General features: G+C 45.5%; 1 protein-coding gene across 3 annotated transcripts in view; it reads right to left on the reverse strand.

The window, feature by feature from the left end:
* HEATR4 (HEAT repeat containing 4) overlaps positions 1–16293 on the reverse strand; it is a 37042-nt gene that overhangs the window by 9437 nt on the left and 11312 nt on the right. For 2 of the 3 annotated variants that reach the window (XR_008392987.1, XR_005079924.2), the window contains exons 2-7: positions 10998–11937; positions 9654–9844; positions 8280–8420; positions 4923–5126; positions 3502–3645; positions 159–359 (exon numbers count right to left, since the gene is read on the reverse strand). Coding sequence is in view for 1 of the 3 variants with exons in the window: in XM_053673240.1 (XP_053529215.1) it covers positions 159–341; positions 3502–3645; positions 4923–5126; positions 8280–8420; positions 9654–9844; positions 10998–11875 (1741 nt within the window). In the remaining 2 variants the exon portion in view is untranslated. The remainder of the gene's footprint in view (positions 1–158; positions 360–3501; positions 3646–4922; positions 5127–8279; positions 8421–9653; positions 9845–10997; positions 11938–16293) is intronic. The other variant, XM_053673240.1, reaches the window with a different exon arrangement.

The following is a 16293-nucleotide window of genomic DNA, read 5'->3' on the forward strand; positions in this document are numbered from 1 at the left end:
GAACTAAGTTTTCGATGTACTGAGGATAAGCACAAACCCAATATGGTAGACATCACAGAGCATGATAATGGAGAGGAAAGAATTCAGAAAAGCTTGATGGTAAGATATCTTCTCTTGACCCCAAATTCCCAGGTCAGAAGAAAAAGGGAGTTACTCACCCTTCAAAAGGGCAGTCTGCATGATGTCCTGGGCAAGGGGATTATGTGACTCCATGGCATATTGGCATATTGCTGCTGCCATCTGCACATTGACATTCTTGTCACAAAGAGCAGCTTCCAGTGCGGACTTTAGAACCTCTGGCAAGTCCTGGATCAATGGGGCTTTCACGGTCTCCTCCTTGTCTGTGATAAAAATAAGAGCTAGAGGGGAGTGCTAACCCCTTTGCTTTTCTCTGAAACACAGCTTCCTTCCCATAGCCACCTGGCAGCCAACCTCAGTCTCACTTGCTGGTGCTTACTTCTACATAATATGAGTTTAGTTGAGCCCCTACAGTGGGTAGGATTTGACAGCTCACTTCTGTGCTGGGTAGGCCAGTTCTCAATCCATTATCATCCGGCCTCGAAGGAGCTATATTCAGGTGGAATAATGCTTCCAGCTAGGCTATGGTAACTTTGACCAAAAGTTTAAGGATGAAAATCAACCTATTTACCCTATTTTCATAGTTTACATTATATTTTGTATTTTTAGTAATAATAGCAGTTATATTTAGGTTAGTGCTTTGCCATTTATATAGTGTTTTCATATTCATCTCATTCATTCTTCATTGAAGTAGGCAAGGCAGGTATTACTGCAGAGCTCACCTGAGATATGTGTACTTTAGGAGTCTTTGTTTAAACAGTCAGACTCATGAGACTGTCATGGATCACATATGGTACCAGTCTTCGGAAGGATATAGGATGGGAGCACAGTTGGCCAACAAGGCAGCATCGGGCACTCCTTTCGGCCAGAGTTCTTGAGGTGGTTTGCAAAGCATTCCACAGAGCCTTTTGGGGACAGCTCAGGAGCATGGAATCCATGCTGTATCCAAGTCTTATGTCTCACAGGAGTTCGTGTCTTTTATAACAACTCCATAAATATAATTCTGGGGTCCCCAAAGGGCATGCTGTTATGTAAGTCCCAGCATTCATGGAAGCTTAAACAGTGGTACTCCTTGAGGTATTTATAGTTCGTGTGTAGTTCTTCCCAGTCCAAATGTAATTGATGAATCAGGGCTCATTTTTATTATAAATAATGTTGCCTGTAAATATAGTTCCTGTCCTTATCAAGTTATCAGGTAACAAGTGGGCGTTTAATTAAAGTTCCAATTCTCAAGTAGAAGGGTAAGGGTTTTCTTAACCTTTTGTCCACAACTATCCTCATTTTATAGATAAGGAATTTGAAGCTCAGATAATTTAACTGACTTCCCAAGAAGCTTGACCCATGACTAAGATTTTAGAATTTCTAATCTGTCCTTTTTATTACTGCTGCAGGCTGCTAAGCCAACTGTTAAGAATGGGCTAGAAGGAAATCTGAGTATTTCAGGGAAATAGATAGAAGTCAGCTGAGTATTTCAAGAAATAATGAGTAGATCATTTTCTTCAGGATGGTGGGGAGAGGAAGAGGACAAATCAAAATCAAGACATCCAGGACACGTGAAAGGGATCACATGAAAGGCATAGTTCTCTTGATGGAAGACAAAGATGTTTATAAGTATGTGGAAGATTTGGGGATACAGTTATATCTGTTGCTGCTTATTGAAAGTTCTCTCTGTGTGTCAAGCACTGAACATATAAGGTCTGTCTGGAAAAAGTCCAGCCATTGTTACTGTAATGAGAATGATTTGCACAACATCCATGTAACCTGTCAGCCAAGGAGAGTGGACTGGAATGTGCATGTGTGAAAAATGACGACTTCACTGTACTAGTCAGTGATAGATGCCATTGAGTGAGCATGTGTACTGTGTGGCCATTACATTCAAAATGACTGAGTGAGTAGAGCAATGGATCTGCATCAAATTTCACATTAAGCTTGAACATTCCTCCATGAAAACTATTTGGATGATTCAGAAGGCTGCAGCTGTGGGCAACTGGTGATTGGCAGCTTCATCACAACAACATGCCCGCTCATGCATCGTTCATGTCTCGTGCAGAGTTTTTTTGCAAAATTATCAAATCACCCAGGTGACTCAGCCTCTCTAACAGCCCAGATTTGGCGCCCTGCAACTTCTGGCATTTTCCCAAAACTAACATCACCTTTGAAAGAGAGGAGATTTCAGACTATCAGTGAGACTCAGGAAAATACAACAGCGCAGCTGATAGCAACTGGGAGAACTGTGTGAGGTCCCAAAGTGCCTACTTTGAAGGGGACTGTGGTGTCATTGTCCTGTGTACAGTACTTCTTGTATCTTCTTCCATAAATATCTCTTTTTCATATTACCTGGCTGGATACCTTCTGGAAAGACCTTGTATATCGTCCCATTGAGACCCAAGGAAATAAGCGGTTATAATAGAAAATGTGCATCTGTGGTCACATCCACAGCAGGGACACCAAACCAAGTACCGGGCAGGGAAGACTCCTCAGAGGAGGTGACATCTTAGCTGCGGATTGAAGGGCAAGTATAGAAATTAATCAAGTGGAGAGAGGAAGAATTTTCCAGCAGAGGGAGCAGCAAATTTGAAAACTTGGAGGAAAAATGCCCATATCTGAAACTCAATAGACAAGATATAAGTGAAAGGAAACTTAAAAAACCTAACAACTTTGTTGAACTAAAATTAGTCCCTACCCTTGAGGATTTCTTGCTTACTAGGAGTGGCAGAAAAGTAAACAGACAGTTATGCCAGAGTGATAAATATTAGGACAGGAATAGTAATGAGGATGGTGCCCTGGCCGGTGTGGCTCAGTTGGTATAAAGCCAAAAGGTCACAGGTTCAGCTCCTGGTCAGGGTACATGTCCCGGTTGCGGGTTCAACCCTGTCGGGGTGTGTATGAGGCAACAGACTGATGTTTCTCTCTCACATTGACATTTCTCTCCCTCTCTCTCTCTGTCGTACCCTCCTCTCTAAAATATAATAATTTTTTAGGATGGTACCTAATATTATTAGGTGGAGAAAGAGAAAGTGTTAGCTCAGGCCTCACACTGAAAAAAGGTGGTAGCTGAGAGGGTTCTCGAGGGATACGTGTCCATGGGTTTTATGTCCTTTCAACAGCATTTCCAGTTTCCATCACCTGGGTCCTGTGTCTTGTTAAACCCACTCCTCAGTAGATCACAGTCCTGTGTTAGTACCTGTTTGTGCTAACCGAAAGAAATCTGAAGAGGGTTTTTGCATTCATGAAAAAGCCATTACTGTACTAATGTAGGTCTTCCATAAAAGCAAAGTGGCATATGTGACCTTTCAGAAAGTGGTGGCTAACTGTTCACTTTACGCCACTTTGGCTTGTAGAGGGTTTTAGAGGAACATTCTACTTTCAGATAGCAGGGGAAACCTGTATACAGTATTCTTAAGCAGTCCATTTCTGGCTCACCTGGGTCCCCCTGGCTGATGGCAGCCCGGGGCCGTTCTAGAACAGCTGTGGCACATGTGACGATAGCTTGGATCTGAGTATTATTATTCCTGTCCACCAAACTCCGCAGCAGACCCTCCACTGTCTTGTGGCGCCACTCGATGACTGTCGCACAGGGAGGGAAATGGGAAGAGCACCACCTGGTTAGGGCTAGATATCGTGCTGCAGGCAGGGAACAAGCAGGCCCCCTCCCCCAGGACAATTTGAGCAAAACATTAGTTCAGGAAAATAAAGGGCCCCAGAGATGGACTTTTAGGGAAGTTATTTCTCTGGCTCATGTCCTCTCTAGGTCAGTTCCCAAACAAAACTCCCACCCACCCCCAACTCATATTCGGTCCCTCTTTGCTTCAATAACTCTTCATTGTTACCATCTAGAAAATAAAAGGGGCAATAAAACATAGTGGTAAAAAGCACTTTGCTATGAGACACACCTGGTTTAGAATCACTGTTATTGGCTGTGTGACGTTGGATAAGTTCCTTACCCTGTCTTGGCTTGATTTTTCATTTGTAGGATGGAAATATTAGCACCTACCATATTGAGTGACTGAGTAGTAATGCGATAACTAGACAAAGTTCAGCAAAGTACCTGTCAAGTTATCGGGTTTCCTTGCCTTTGAAAGCTCCACCATCTGGCTTTCAAGGTCTTCCTCATTTTACTGCTAACTGCGCTCTTTGTAGGTATCAAGCTTTTCTTTCTGTGCTCCCACCTTCTGTAGTTGCTCCCTATCGGCAGCTTTTACTCAGAATCTCTCTCTTTATTTTTGCTTATCTGATCTAGTTTATGAATCTCCTCTCTTTGTCCTGCACTAAATTCTCTTCTGTTCTGAAAGACAGCAGCTACAGGATTTGAAGGCGCAAATGGCTTCCCTCAGTCCCTGTGAGGCCTTTACTCTGCCCCAGGCACCCAGGCTCCCACTCCCATCTCTCTGAAGGCAAAGTAAATATATGATGACCCCAGTTCCACAGAAGAATTTTGGAGAGGGGCTGTTTATGCCACAGACAACTGCTATTTTATTTGACCATTACATTGGCATTGCTTGGGCAGCATACTTCGCCCTCCCCTTCACGCAACATTTATTAAACATAAAGTTTCACAGGTCAGTAAGTTAAGGTCCCTGCCTGTGAAGAGGTCTCAACATAGTGACTTTTCACAAATTACCGAAGTAAAACCTGCCCATGCGAAAAGCACCCAATACATGTCCACTAGCAATGTGTTAAAGGCCCTCGTCTAGTCTAACCTTGATGAGGCCACTAGGTTTATATGTTTTACAAGAGAGGGATGGATTTTCAAAGACTGCAAAACACTTGTCCAAGGCGAGACCCTCCTCGCCCACAAATACACACTGGTATCTCCAGTGCCCCCGTCCCTGCCCTCCGCTCACCGAGGGCCCAGGCGGCCTTCCACTCCTGCAGCATCCTCTGCAGAACCGCCAGCTTCCAAGTCCCATCCTCCTCCGGCGGTTCTGCCTGTGTCTTCAGTTTCCTGGTCTTAATGGGCGTGTCCTCTCCACCCACTGGCGGCAGCAGATCCTTGACCGGGGTGGGCAAAGCCGTCCAGCACAGGGCTCCTTTCACAGGCCTGCAAGCTGCAGCGGGGCGGTACGAGGAATTCTCACCCCACTGCCCTAAGTCCTGTGCTCCAGCTTCCATCACATTCCCATTCCTGACTGAGACCGAGGCAAAACAATATATCGAAGAGGGAACTTCCCTGTGAGTATAATGGGCACTGAGTACAAATCCCATCGGGAGTTATGAGAAGTCCCGATTCCAGACATGATAAAGCCATGATGATGGGGGAGAGGCTAGGGGGAAAGCTGAGCTATTCACAAACCTTATTATAAGCTTAATAAAGTTTTAGGAACATGAATATGTTCATAAGCGAAAAATGTTGCTCATAAAATACAATATTTGATATATTGCAATTTAGAGTGTAATTGGCCATTAGTTCCTAACTTAGTAAGCTTTCTTTTTTTTTTTAAGATTTTATTTATTTATCTTTAGAGGGGAAGGGAAGCAGAGAGGGAGAGAAACATCAATGTATGGTTGCCTTTCGTGCGTCCCCTGCTGGGAACTGGCCTGCAGGGAACCTGCCTGCAACCCTGGCATGTGCCCTGACTGGGAATCGAACCACGATTGTCTGGTTCGCAGGCCCGTGCTCAATCCACTGAGCTACACCAGCCAGGGCAGTAAGCTTTCTTTTTAATGTTTTCAATTGGGGAGGAGGAACAGTACTACAAGTGACTAATTTTAAAGATTTTTAGCAACTCTACAAAGATTTGAGCAATTTTGTCATAATTAGTTTTTCCTAACTATAACGAATAACAGTTGGAAGTTTGAGAACAGATGAAAAGATTATATAAGTATAGTTGTTACATAAAAATAGTCACCGTTGTGTTTTCCCAGCTTTACTCTGCTCCTCGGTATGGGATACAGAAGGCCTCCTTCTCAGAGGGCAGTTGTGTGGACAAGGAGAAGGCAAACAGGATAAAAACATTTCCCGGCACTGAATTCATTGCTTGCTGCCCCGCTTCTCCATTTCACGTTCTAGTCTGTCACTGTCAGCTGTGGCTGTTTTTTTCAGACTTTGTTCTAACTCGAATGTGTTTAGATTTCCTCTGAATTAATTCTTTCCTTTGAGCAAGAAGGGCAATGCCACTTCTTCTAATATAGAAAGAGTCCTGCGAGACTCCAGGACAGTTCAGCTCAGATGCCCGTACTGAGCCTACCCTCCAAAGGGTCCTCACCCAGCTGGGTCACACTGGGGGAGCTCAGCCCCCCTGTTCAGGGCATCCTTCCTCTGCAGTGTACACAGGACGTGCACACCGAAAAGCCACAGGACCAGCTCCAGACAGGTCTGTTCCCAGTGAGCAGCTACTCTGCCACGTGACACCCCCCACTCCTCTCAGCCACCTTGAAACCCCTCCCATGGAAGTGAGAAGCAGCTCTTCCTCCTGCATCCCCCTGCTCTGGGGGTCAAATGGATGTGGTGAGAAAGTCCAAACTCTCCGATGTGCAAGCTCTGTGGGAATAAACATGTACAACTGCCAACATTCATTTTACTTCCAGTCCTGAGTTCTGTGCACAGACACACATCCACTGGCCACCTTCCACATCAAAAGCCATCTAAAGGGAGCATGTGGCGGAGAAGCCCTTTGATTGTCCATGGGACCAAAGGCACCGTTCACTTTGCTGGCAGCAACAGACAGGGCCTCTGTGACTCGTACCATAAAACCTGTGCTTGGTACATAGGAACCATAACGAGCTGCGCACACTAGAGAGCTTTCTGTCATGATTGGGGGGAAATTAAAGGCTATGTAGTAATAAGCATGCTTTGTTTCTTCAGAATTTTTATCCTTTTAAAGAAGTTACCATCTAAATTTTTTATTTCCATGAAGATGGAGAGAAGTAATCTACCCACATCTAACCTCAGGAAATTTTCTATTATTTCCAGGTTCTTTCATTCCCAATATTTCCTGAGATGAGATGATGAATAAAATGGTTATAAGAAAATGTGTGCGTATTACCATTCTGACTTCACTTCACCCAGATCAATTTCAAATACCATTTTAAAAAGAAGTTTGACGTAAAACATCCTACAGCATCAGCTCTGCGATCAGCGGGGGAAGAAGGCAGGTGCCCAGCACTACTGGGGAAAAGGTGCCTATGAAGCAAGTGAGACAGGTGGCCAGGCTTCTGTGAATGCATAGGGCCCTCAGAGGGTTTTTTAAAATAACAGCTTCATTGAGGTAGAATCCACATACAGTAAATTTCATCCTTTTAAAGTACATACAGTTCGGTGGTTCTTAAATATAGTCGCAGAGTTGTGCAGCTATGGCACAGCAAGCACTGGTCAACTTTCTGTCTCTGTGGCTTTGCCTGTTCTTAGAGGAGAGGACAGGCGGGACAGAGCTGGCTTGTGGGGAAGGTAGTATACAAATAATAATGCCTTGAGTTTGTATAGCACTTAATGACTTTATAAAACATATTCACAAAATCACCCTGGCTGCTGTGGCTCAGTGGGTTGGGTGCTGGTCCAGTGAACCAAGCTCATTTCTTGGCTATTTTCCTTCCTTCTGTCTTATTTGTCTTACAGAACAAAGAGTGATGCATTTGTGGAACAGAAACTTGTGAAATATACTCTGCGAAGCAGGTATGATGAGCCTGAGAATGGCGTGGGAGGGTAGAGCCAGCCCAAGGTAAAAGGGCAGAGGACTGGATCAGGGGTTTGATGAACTTCCTCTGCAAGCATTACAATGGGATCTGCCTTATTGGTAATTACTGGTCCTAACCCACTTTATTACGCATAAGCTTTATCTGATTTCAACTGAATGGATGTTTCACAAAGCCACTTCCTAGTCATAGGTAGTGTTTTATAATTTCATGAGCTGATTTTTTAGTTGGTAGGAAGGGGCGATTTTTAGTTGGTGATGCCCCGCCCTATGAAACAGGGGCCTTAAAGAAAGAGCCATGCCCTTGCTGGTGTGGCTCAGTTGCTTGGAGCATCTTTCTGTAAATGGAGAGGTAGAGGGTTCGATTCCTGGTCAGGGTACATGCCTGGGGTGGCAGATTCAGTCCCCATTTGGGGCACGTGGGAGAGGTAGGGGAGGCTGCTGAGAGATGTTTCTCTTCCTCTCTCCCTCCCTTCCCCTCTAAGCATGTCCTCAGGTGAGGATTTTTTTTTAAAGGAAAAGAAATAGCCACACTTCCATCTTTACTCCCATTATCACCCCCGTGCTTACCTGCTTCAGGAACAGGCTGGGAAGTCCACCTTTCTGGGCTTTCAGGGAAGACCTTAAGTAGCTGCTTATTGTACCGGTTGAGATTTTCCAGGAAAATTTGGTCTCTCCTTGCACCAATCTGGTGGACGACCTGGACTTTATCTATGAACAGATAAAGAAATAATGAGTCAAATCAATAAAATGTGCAGAAGGGCTAGAAAAAGAAGGAGAAATAATGAGTCCCCAGCACCTTTCTCCTCCCTCTTCCTGTGTTTTCAGTCCCCAGGATCAGACCCAGTTTCGTGTTACCCTACTCCAAGCCTCCAGAACTCACGACTACAAGGCTCGCTCTACGAGGCCTGCAAGTCAAGGCAGAGCCTGTCTAACTTATAGGTATTGCCCCTATGAAAAGCTAGATACTAACGAAGGACCACCTGATTCATCTCTTCTCAGTTATAAATACTACATCTTAAGCACTTTAAGAAGACTTTCAGTTGATAGCAGTTTAGGAACAAGATGGGGGTTGGAAAGAATAAAGGGCTTGGAACACACAGACCTAGACTGTGTATCCTGGAAGGCCAGGCGTCTAAAGCATAGCAAGGTGGAAGGGGAAAGTAGTGGACACTTATTGGGCATTTATAGATGCTTTGTCATCTGCTCTTTACATACAGTGAATTTAAAAAAGATTTTATTTATTAATCTTTAGAGAGGAGAATGGAGGGAAACATTGGATCACCTGCCTCCTACACGCCCCCAACTGGGGACTCAGTTGCAACACAGGCACCCGCCTGACAGGGGAATCAAACCAGCATCCGTTTGGTTCACAGGCCAGTGCCCAATCCACGGAGCTGCACAAGCCGGGGCAAGTACATTTTTGTTAATATTGTTTTACAAAAAAGGTACATAAGGCTCAGAGGGATTATACAATTTCCTGAAGGTTAGTAGGAAGTGGTTAAGCCAGGATTTAAACTCGAATGTGCTTGCCTCCAAAGCCTGTGATTTTTTTTTCAAATGTAGCATCTCAGTGAAGGAGTATCTGAAAGCGAGAGGAGAGAGAAGGGTGCACAGGGAAGAGGTAGGTTGTTCCCAAAGCAAAATCTCGATTGCTTTACAGTCCCACCCTCCACTGCCTCCTTAGTAAGATAGAAGGATAGAGAAAGGGGGAAGAGAAGAACAGTTTGCCCTCTATCAGGGGCCTCTAACCATCGCTCTGAACAAAAAAAACAAAAAAACAAAAAACCCCAGCTCCTGGACAAGTGACCAGGGACTAGTACTGTGAATACGTGGGCATCCAGGGCCTCAACCAGCCCCATGACTGTTTCAGCCCCTGGCTACCTTCCAGCTCCCTGCTCCATGCCCACCTCAGCGCCCACCACAGGGCCCCAGCTCTATTACCAAAGTAAATATCCTGTTCGAAGGTGTTGTCAGTGGAGTAAGCAAACTTTCCAGCTCGGGGATTCACCTGCCGGAAGTAGCTCTGGTCCGGGGACTGCCAGACGCCCCTTTTTCCATTGATATCCTCAGCGGTCTTATTGTGGCCAGATGTAGTTTCAACTTTCTGCAGTTGTGGTAAGTAATTGGGCAATCTTGGCAGGAGGGGGGGGCGAGAAAAGAGAGGAAAGGTAGGAGATGGACTGCCCCCTTTCCACCAGATTCACAGCTTACTCTTCCCTTTTTAAGCTCAGCTCATACACACACGAGCATTGAAAGAACACCAGTATTAACTGATGGCCTTGCTCCCCAGGTGCCAGTTGAATGTGGAGCTGCCAGAAGGACCTGTCTGCAGTGGTCTTCCCCTGCCCCTGGTGGAGCCACCCCTTCTGCAGCCCCTGGACAGCACAATAGAGTGACTGTCCTCCCAGCATTACCCTTCTTCACCACGGGTGCCCTTAGAGGTTGCCCGGACTTCAGGAAGGGAAGCTGCCCCCCTGGTTCCCCCCGGTTACCATTCTGTGTCTAAGCAGTGCGCCGACTGTAAGTTCCCGAAAGGGAAGGTCCACATCTACCTTACGTTGCGTTCCCAGCACTTGGCAGAGTAATTGGAAGGTAGTGGAAATGCAGTTTGTATTTTTCTAATACATGAATAAATAAATGGGTTTGCACTTACTTTTTAGCTTACTTTTGGGAATGAAAGATATTATGGTAGCTCCAGTCTTCCCTGCAGCTATGAATGAGAAGGAAGCAACCTGAGAAAATGCAGCCATCCTCTTCCCTCAGGTTGCTTCCTTGTCTGACCTGCTGCCAGTCAGTTTTTGAGTCAGTGACATGCTGGCTCCTTAGTCAAAGTGAGGCAGGGCCAAACCTCAGAGCCCGGGGGCTCTGCCTTCCTTACTTTCATCATGAGTGCATTTCTGGGAGCACTTGGATAGTAACTGGATCAGAAGAAAGGAAACGAATGAGAAGCAGTCCATTAAAGGCAATCCATTAAAAGCGGTGGTTCTCCATAAGGGGGTGATTCCGTCCCTCAAGGGGACGTGTATCAGGGTCTGGAGAGTACGAGCAGCACCCAGAGGAATGCTGCTAAAACGCCTTGCAATACACAGGGCAGCCCCCTGTGTATGACATTACCTAGCCCTGAATGTCAGCGCCAAGGTTGAAAAACCTTACTTTATGGAGACCTAAAGAACAGTCTGGCAGTAGAAAAGACAAGAGGTTCATGTGAGAATGTAAGCCCACCCAGGAATCCTTGGAGGGAAGTCAGGGATTCTCAAAGGGATGTCTAAGGCCCAACCGATCTACCTAAAATAAACAGAGAGCAGCAGCTCTGACTCCTTTCTTTCCTGGGTGGGCAGGATGGCACTTCGACCCTCAAAATCCGCTGTCTCTTCTTCTTCCAGCTGTTTCAAGAGCTCCAGGTCGCTGGCAGAGGTGAGCTCATCCCGGATGTGGCTCCAGTCGTATTGCTGGCGCAAGAAGCTCTGCCACTTGTTGGGGGACACCCCAGGCCTCAAAGGACGCTTGTTCTCGATCCATCGGGCAGTGCGCTTGTTCAGCTTTTCCAATACGATGGCCTCCCAGGCTCTGACCTCCTTCTCATGAGGCGGAAGCCAGGCTTCCCTCTCCTCCAGGTTCACATCTGGAGAAGGCAACAGACTCACCCTGTTTGGGTTCCTGCTGGGATGAACGACAGGGCAAGATGTTTCCGGGGCTGCGCTTGCTGGCTTCGATTTTTTTAGCTTCTTTTTAAGATTGTCAGAGCTTTCTGTTTTCGCAGCCTGGCAGGTGACCCTTGCTGAGGGACCTGAAGAATCCGAGGACTTGAAGCTGACAAGCTTCTCAGGCCGGGCCTTCCTGATGTGGGGAGGTTGGATGATGTGGTCCGTGTTGTAGAGGTGGTCAAAGCTGTACTGGTTGTAAGGAATGCCGGGGAGCCCTCGCTGCCGCACCACCTCCTGAGAGAAGGTCAGGTTTGAAGCGGCTTTTTTCAAATATTGGTTCTTGAGGTGTGCACAGTGCTGTGGGCTGAACTGAAAGACTGGTGGCAGGTTGGAGACAGAGGCGCACTCCTTCTTTGCTGGTTTTACATGAGAGAAAATCGTGCCCCATCCCAGCCGTGGGGGCAGTGATGGATGGAGACTGTGTGGGAGAAAGGTCTTCCCCTTTCGGGCCCTAGTCATTGTTTCCCGGAAAATGCTTCCTGCCACTCTCCTGGTCCAGAGTCAGGGGCTGGACAAGTGGCCTGTTAAAGGGATGAGAGGAACTGGTGAGAGCTCTAGGTCAGTAGAAATTGGTAACCCATAGCAATGCAGGAAGAAAAGAACTTGGAAGACAAGGGAGGGGAAAGCCATGCGAATTAGGAGGACAAAAGAAAGAAAAGGTGCAACATTCTCAATATTCCTTGTATCTGACCATTGCCTCCAATCTCATATCCCCAAAGCTAAGCCCCTGTCTCCTTATTAGGGATTACTGCTTTTCAACAGTGTCCCATGCTTCCAGTTTTTTCCTCAAATATTGCTTTCTCTCTGTTCAAAGGTTTGTAGCACCAAGTTCAGACAACTCAGCCTGGCACTCAGGGTTCTCCATGAGTGTTAATGAACTTGTCCTGACACATAACCCCCTGAGTGCCCTAGCTCTTCTCCAAGTATTTCTCCCTTTACATAGTGGAGCTCCCATGTGCACCCTGTATATGAAATAGCCTTTCTTCCATGTCTGACACAAATTCTACCCATTCTTGCAGGTTCAGCTCAATTTCTGCCTGCTTCACAACTCTTCCTTGACCTATCCAGGCTCCATGTCATACACAAATTTTTAAGTTACTTCTAGTTCATACCAGTTAGTTTAACTCGTAATCCCGTGACACCTCATATTATTTAATATGTTAAGCCTGTGGCTCTCAAAATGCTTTGCCCAAGGACCACATCTCCTGTCTCTGCGATCCTTCGGAATGGCCTGCGCAGCGTCACAATGTGCAATGAGACCATGACTCTGTGTCCCGCTGTGCTTGGTGCCAATTCCTGCCTTGCCTGCCCTGCTCACAAGTGCCCTTTAGCCCAGATCTGACTTATTTCTCTTTCCTTTATAACACTCAGCACAGTGCCTTCTCTCCCTAGGGCTTGATTTATCCCACTGTCTTCTGTGTATTAAATCTCATCTTTTTGTTGGCTTCTTTTTGTTAAGGGCCCGCTTTTATCCAGATGTCACTAGATTAGCATTGAAAACCTCACTCAGATGAAGTCCCACATGATTGACACGATGCCCCTAGAGGACTTTTTGCATATAAGACAGAATTCGGTTGTTCTGTCTCTTCACAGTCATGAAGGCAGCGTGGCCACAGTGGTATGCAGCATTTAAAAAGCTGGACTAGGAAAGTTGGGGCAGGGGTAGAGGATGGTCGCAAGGTGATATTTTTCCTGAAACAGTACCTACTTTTACTGGGTGAAAATGAACTGTTAGACGAAAAACAATATTAGTGTTCTCCTGCCTGGTATATTGCCTAATCAAATATTTTATAATTCTTATCAGTGTGTTAATAACTTGCTCCTAAGGCAGGGGACAGTTTGATCCTAAACCCTTGAAAAACAGGATGGGGACTGGTTTTACCCCAAGATGACTAACACTGTAGAATGATCTGGGGTATCCCCAGATATGCGCCCATTAGCCTGTGACATAAAGAATCTTTGGTTAGCCCTGGCCAGTGTGGCTGGATTGGTTAGAATGTTGTGCCATAACTGAAAGGTTTTGGGTTCAATGCCCAGTCAGGGCATATACCTAGGTTGTGGGTTCAATCTCCAGTTCAGGTACGTACAGGAGGCACCCAATTGATGTTTCTCTCTCTCCCTTCCTCTCTTTCCAAAAAGCAATGAAAAAAGCTCCTTGGGTGAGAATTAAAAAAAAAAACTTTGGTTACAATGCCAACATTTCAGAAAGAATATCTGGATTTATAATAATATCATTACTAACTGATTATTATAAATTATCAAGGAACATTTATTATCACCTAATATAAGGACTTGTTGAAAAGGAAGAAAACACATGATAGATATGTTTTGAAAAGGAATGGAGACAGGAGAAGATGTTGTCAGGTTTCGCCAAAAGAAGCTTGTCCCGGGCGGATTTAGGGTCAGAAATGCAAGGCCAGGTTCTGCACTCCCCAGCCGTGCTATCCGGGGCAAAGGAGTCAGGGCATGGACTATACTGTCCTCAGAAGGCAGGTCTCTGGGGTCCTGCAGTTGGATGCACTGGGCACTTTGGAAACAGTTTGGCAGTATTGGGGCCAAGGCAGTTAGAAGAGAAGGTGCATAGAGAGGGAAGAAAAGGCCTACGAATGGAGTTTTGAGGCTCCATATATGCATTGTCCAAACGTAACTTTTACCTGCACCAACACTGTGAGGCAAGGTCTTCTCTCCTAACAAACAGCCCTTAAGAACGAAGAGCATAGTGGCAGGTCTCAGGTGCTTTTGTGCACTGACAGCCTAAGAAGTTGAATAAATGGCATGCTATGATTATTCAAACCTGGCATAACTGCAGTCAAGGCCCTACAGTCTGGTAAGTAGCAATCACCAGCATTCTCTTTATACTTTTTAGGAATTTGGGCGGGCAGGCAGGTGTGGGGTTGGAAGGATTAAGCCACATGCCTCCAGTTAAAACCTGATATAATCATCCAGACTCGGCCCTGGCTAGTGTGGCTGAGAGGACTGAGTGCCAGTGCGCAAATCAAAACGTTGCTGGTTAGATTCCCAGTCAGGGTACATGCCTGGGTTGTGGGCCAGGTTCCCAGTTGTGGGCCAGGTCCCCAGTCAGGGCCATGTGTGCAAGAGGCAACCATGTATCTCTTACACATTGATGTTTCTCTCCCTCTCTCTCTAAAAAAGTAAATAAATAAAATCTTAAGAAAAAAAGAAAAAGAAAAAACAGTCCAGAATGAAAATTGTGGTATCTCAGAAGTTCCAAATTTAGTTCCACTCTCTATTCACCTTCCCACTTCCCTACCCTCACCCTCTGGGTCTGGTACTATTATTCCACAGAAATAGTTGAAGTGGGCTGAATAATGTGTGCTAAAAAAGTTATATCTTGCTTTTTTAAAATTCTTTTATTAAAGAGTAGAAACTGCCACAGGAGAAAAGGCTAAAAACAATAAACCTTGGCACAGTTCACTCTCTCTGAGAGCATTAGATATTGTTAAAGGACCCTGTGCATTAAAGATCACCTGGGAAGCTTGTTAAAATGAATGTTTCGGCCCTGGTGGGCTAGCTCAGTCAGTTAGAGTGGTGTCCGGATGAGCCAAGGTTGCAGGTTCTATCCCTGGTCGGGGCACGAAGAGGAATCAACCAATGAATAAAAAAATAAGTGAAACAACATATTCATGTCTCTTTCTCTCTGCCCCCCACCCTTGACTATCCCTCTCCCTCTAAAAATCAATCAATAAAAAATTTAATGAATATTTTATTAAGTAGGCTGCAAGTGAGGCCTAAAACACAGCATTTTAACAAGCTCTCAGAGGGTTTTATACACATTAGAGAAACCACAGCCCCACGAGATCCCTGTGGGAAGTAGGAAAGAAGCTTGGTTGGTGGGAGAGGCGGCCTGGGGACCACAGCTTCCCAACCTGACTTGTTTCAAATCCCCTCTCTGCTGCCTATTTCCCATCAGAAAGTTTCTTTCATTTTTCTCCCTCTACTTTCTAATTCCCTTTCCTTGCCATGCACGTACACAGATACACTGCTATCTCCTGAAAACTCTACCACAAAGATGATCTGTTCCTACTCTCTTATGTTCAAGTTTCAAAACTGAGAGAAGAGACATGACTAAGATCACAGTACAGGTTAGCACTTGAAGCAATACTGACCATTTGATAGCTCATCCAAAAATTCTCACCCATATTTCAGACTGCCTCTCATCATTCAGCTGAGCTAATAAGCTGCTTTCAGACATGGGTAAGTTTTGAAATTACCTTCAGAATGGCCTCCCACAACACAGTCTTCAAAGAGAAGCAAGTTTCTACATCCGGAACCTTCCTCAGTTTCCTGGGCTCCAAAACCCTTTACACTGGTTACTAGGCAGCCTCCTCTTTAGGATTCCATGAGTCTGCTCACAGGACCTGGGGGTTCAGTCAGGGGTATTTTCAATGATTTATTGTCTTGTCTTCTTCATGAGCTAAGCTCTGGGAAATGGCATTATATTTATTGATTGGTGGCAAAATGAACCTCACGGTCATCCTTTGAAAAATAAACCTCTAGGTCTATGTAGCTCAACATTTCCCCCCACAGGGGACCATAAGACCTACAGAGCCGTGACATGGCTGGAAACACGTAAACACCCAGCTCTGGCATGCTTCAGATATCCAGGCTGGTAGAACAAGTGGTAAAGTCTTCACCCCACTTTTTAAAATTCTCACCCAAAGTTATATATTTATTGATTTTAGAGAGAGAGAGAGAGAGAAACATGGATCAGTCGCCTCTCATAGGTACTCTGACTGGGGAATGAACTGCAACCTAGGTAGGTGCCCCGACCAGGAATTGAAGCCACAACCATTTGGTGTATGGGACAATGCTCCAACCAACCGAGCCACCTGGCCAGGGCATTGGGATCTTTTCCA

The sequence above is a fragment of the Artibeus jamaicensis genome, unplaced genomic scaffold (assembly GCF_021234435.1).
Source record: "Artibeus jamaicensis isolate MK-2021 breed Jamaican fruit bat unplaced genomic scaffold, CSHL_Jam_final contig_851, whole genome shotgun sequence".
Lineage (NCBI taxonomy): Eukaryota > Metazoa > Chordata > Mammalia > Chiroptera > Phyllostomidae > Artibeus > Artibeus jamaicensis.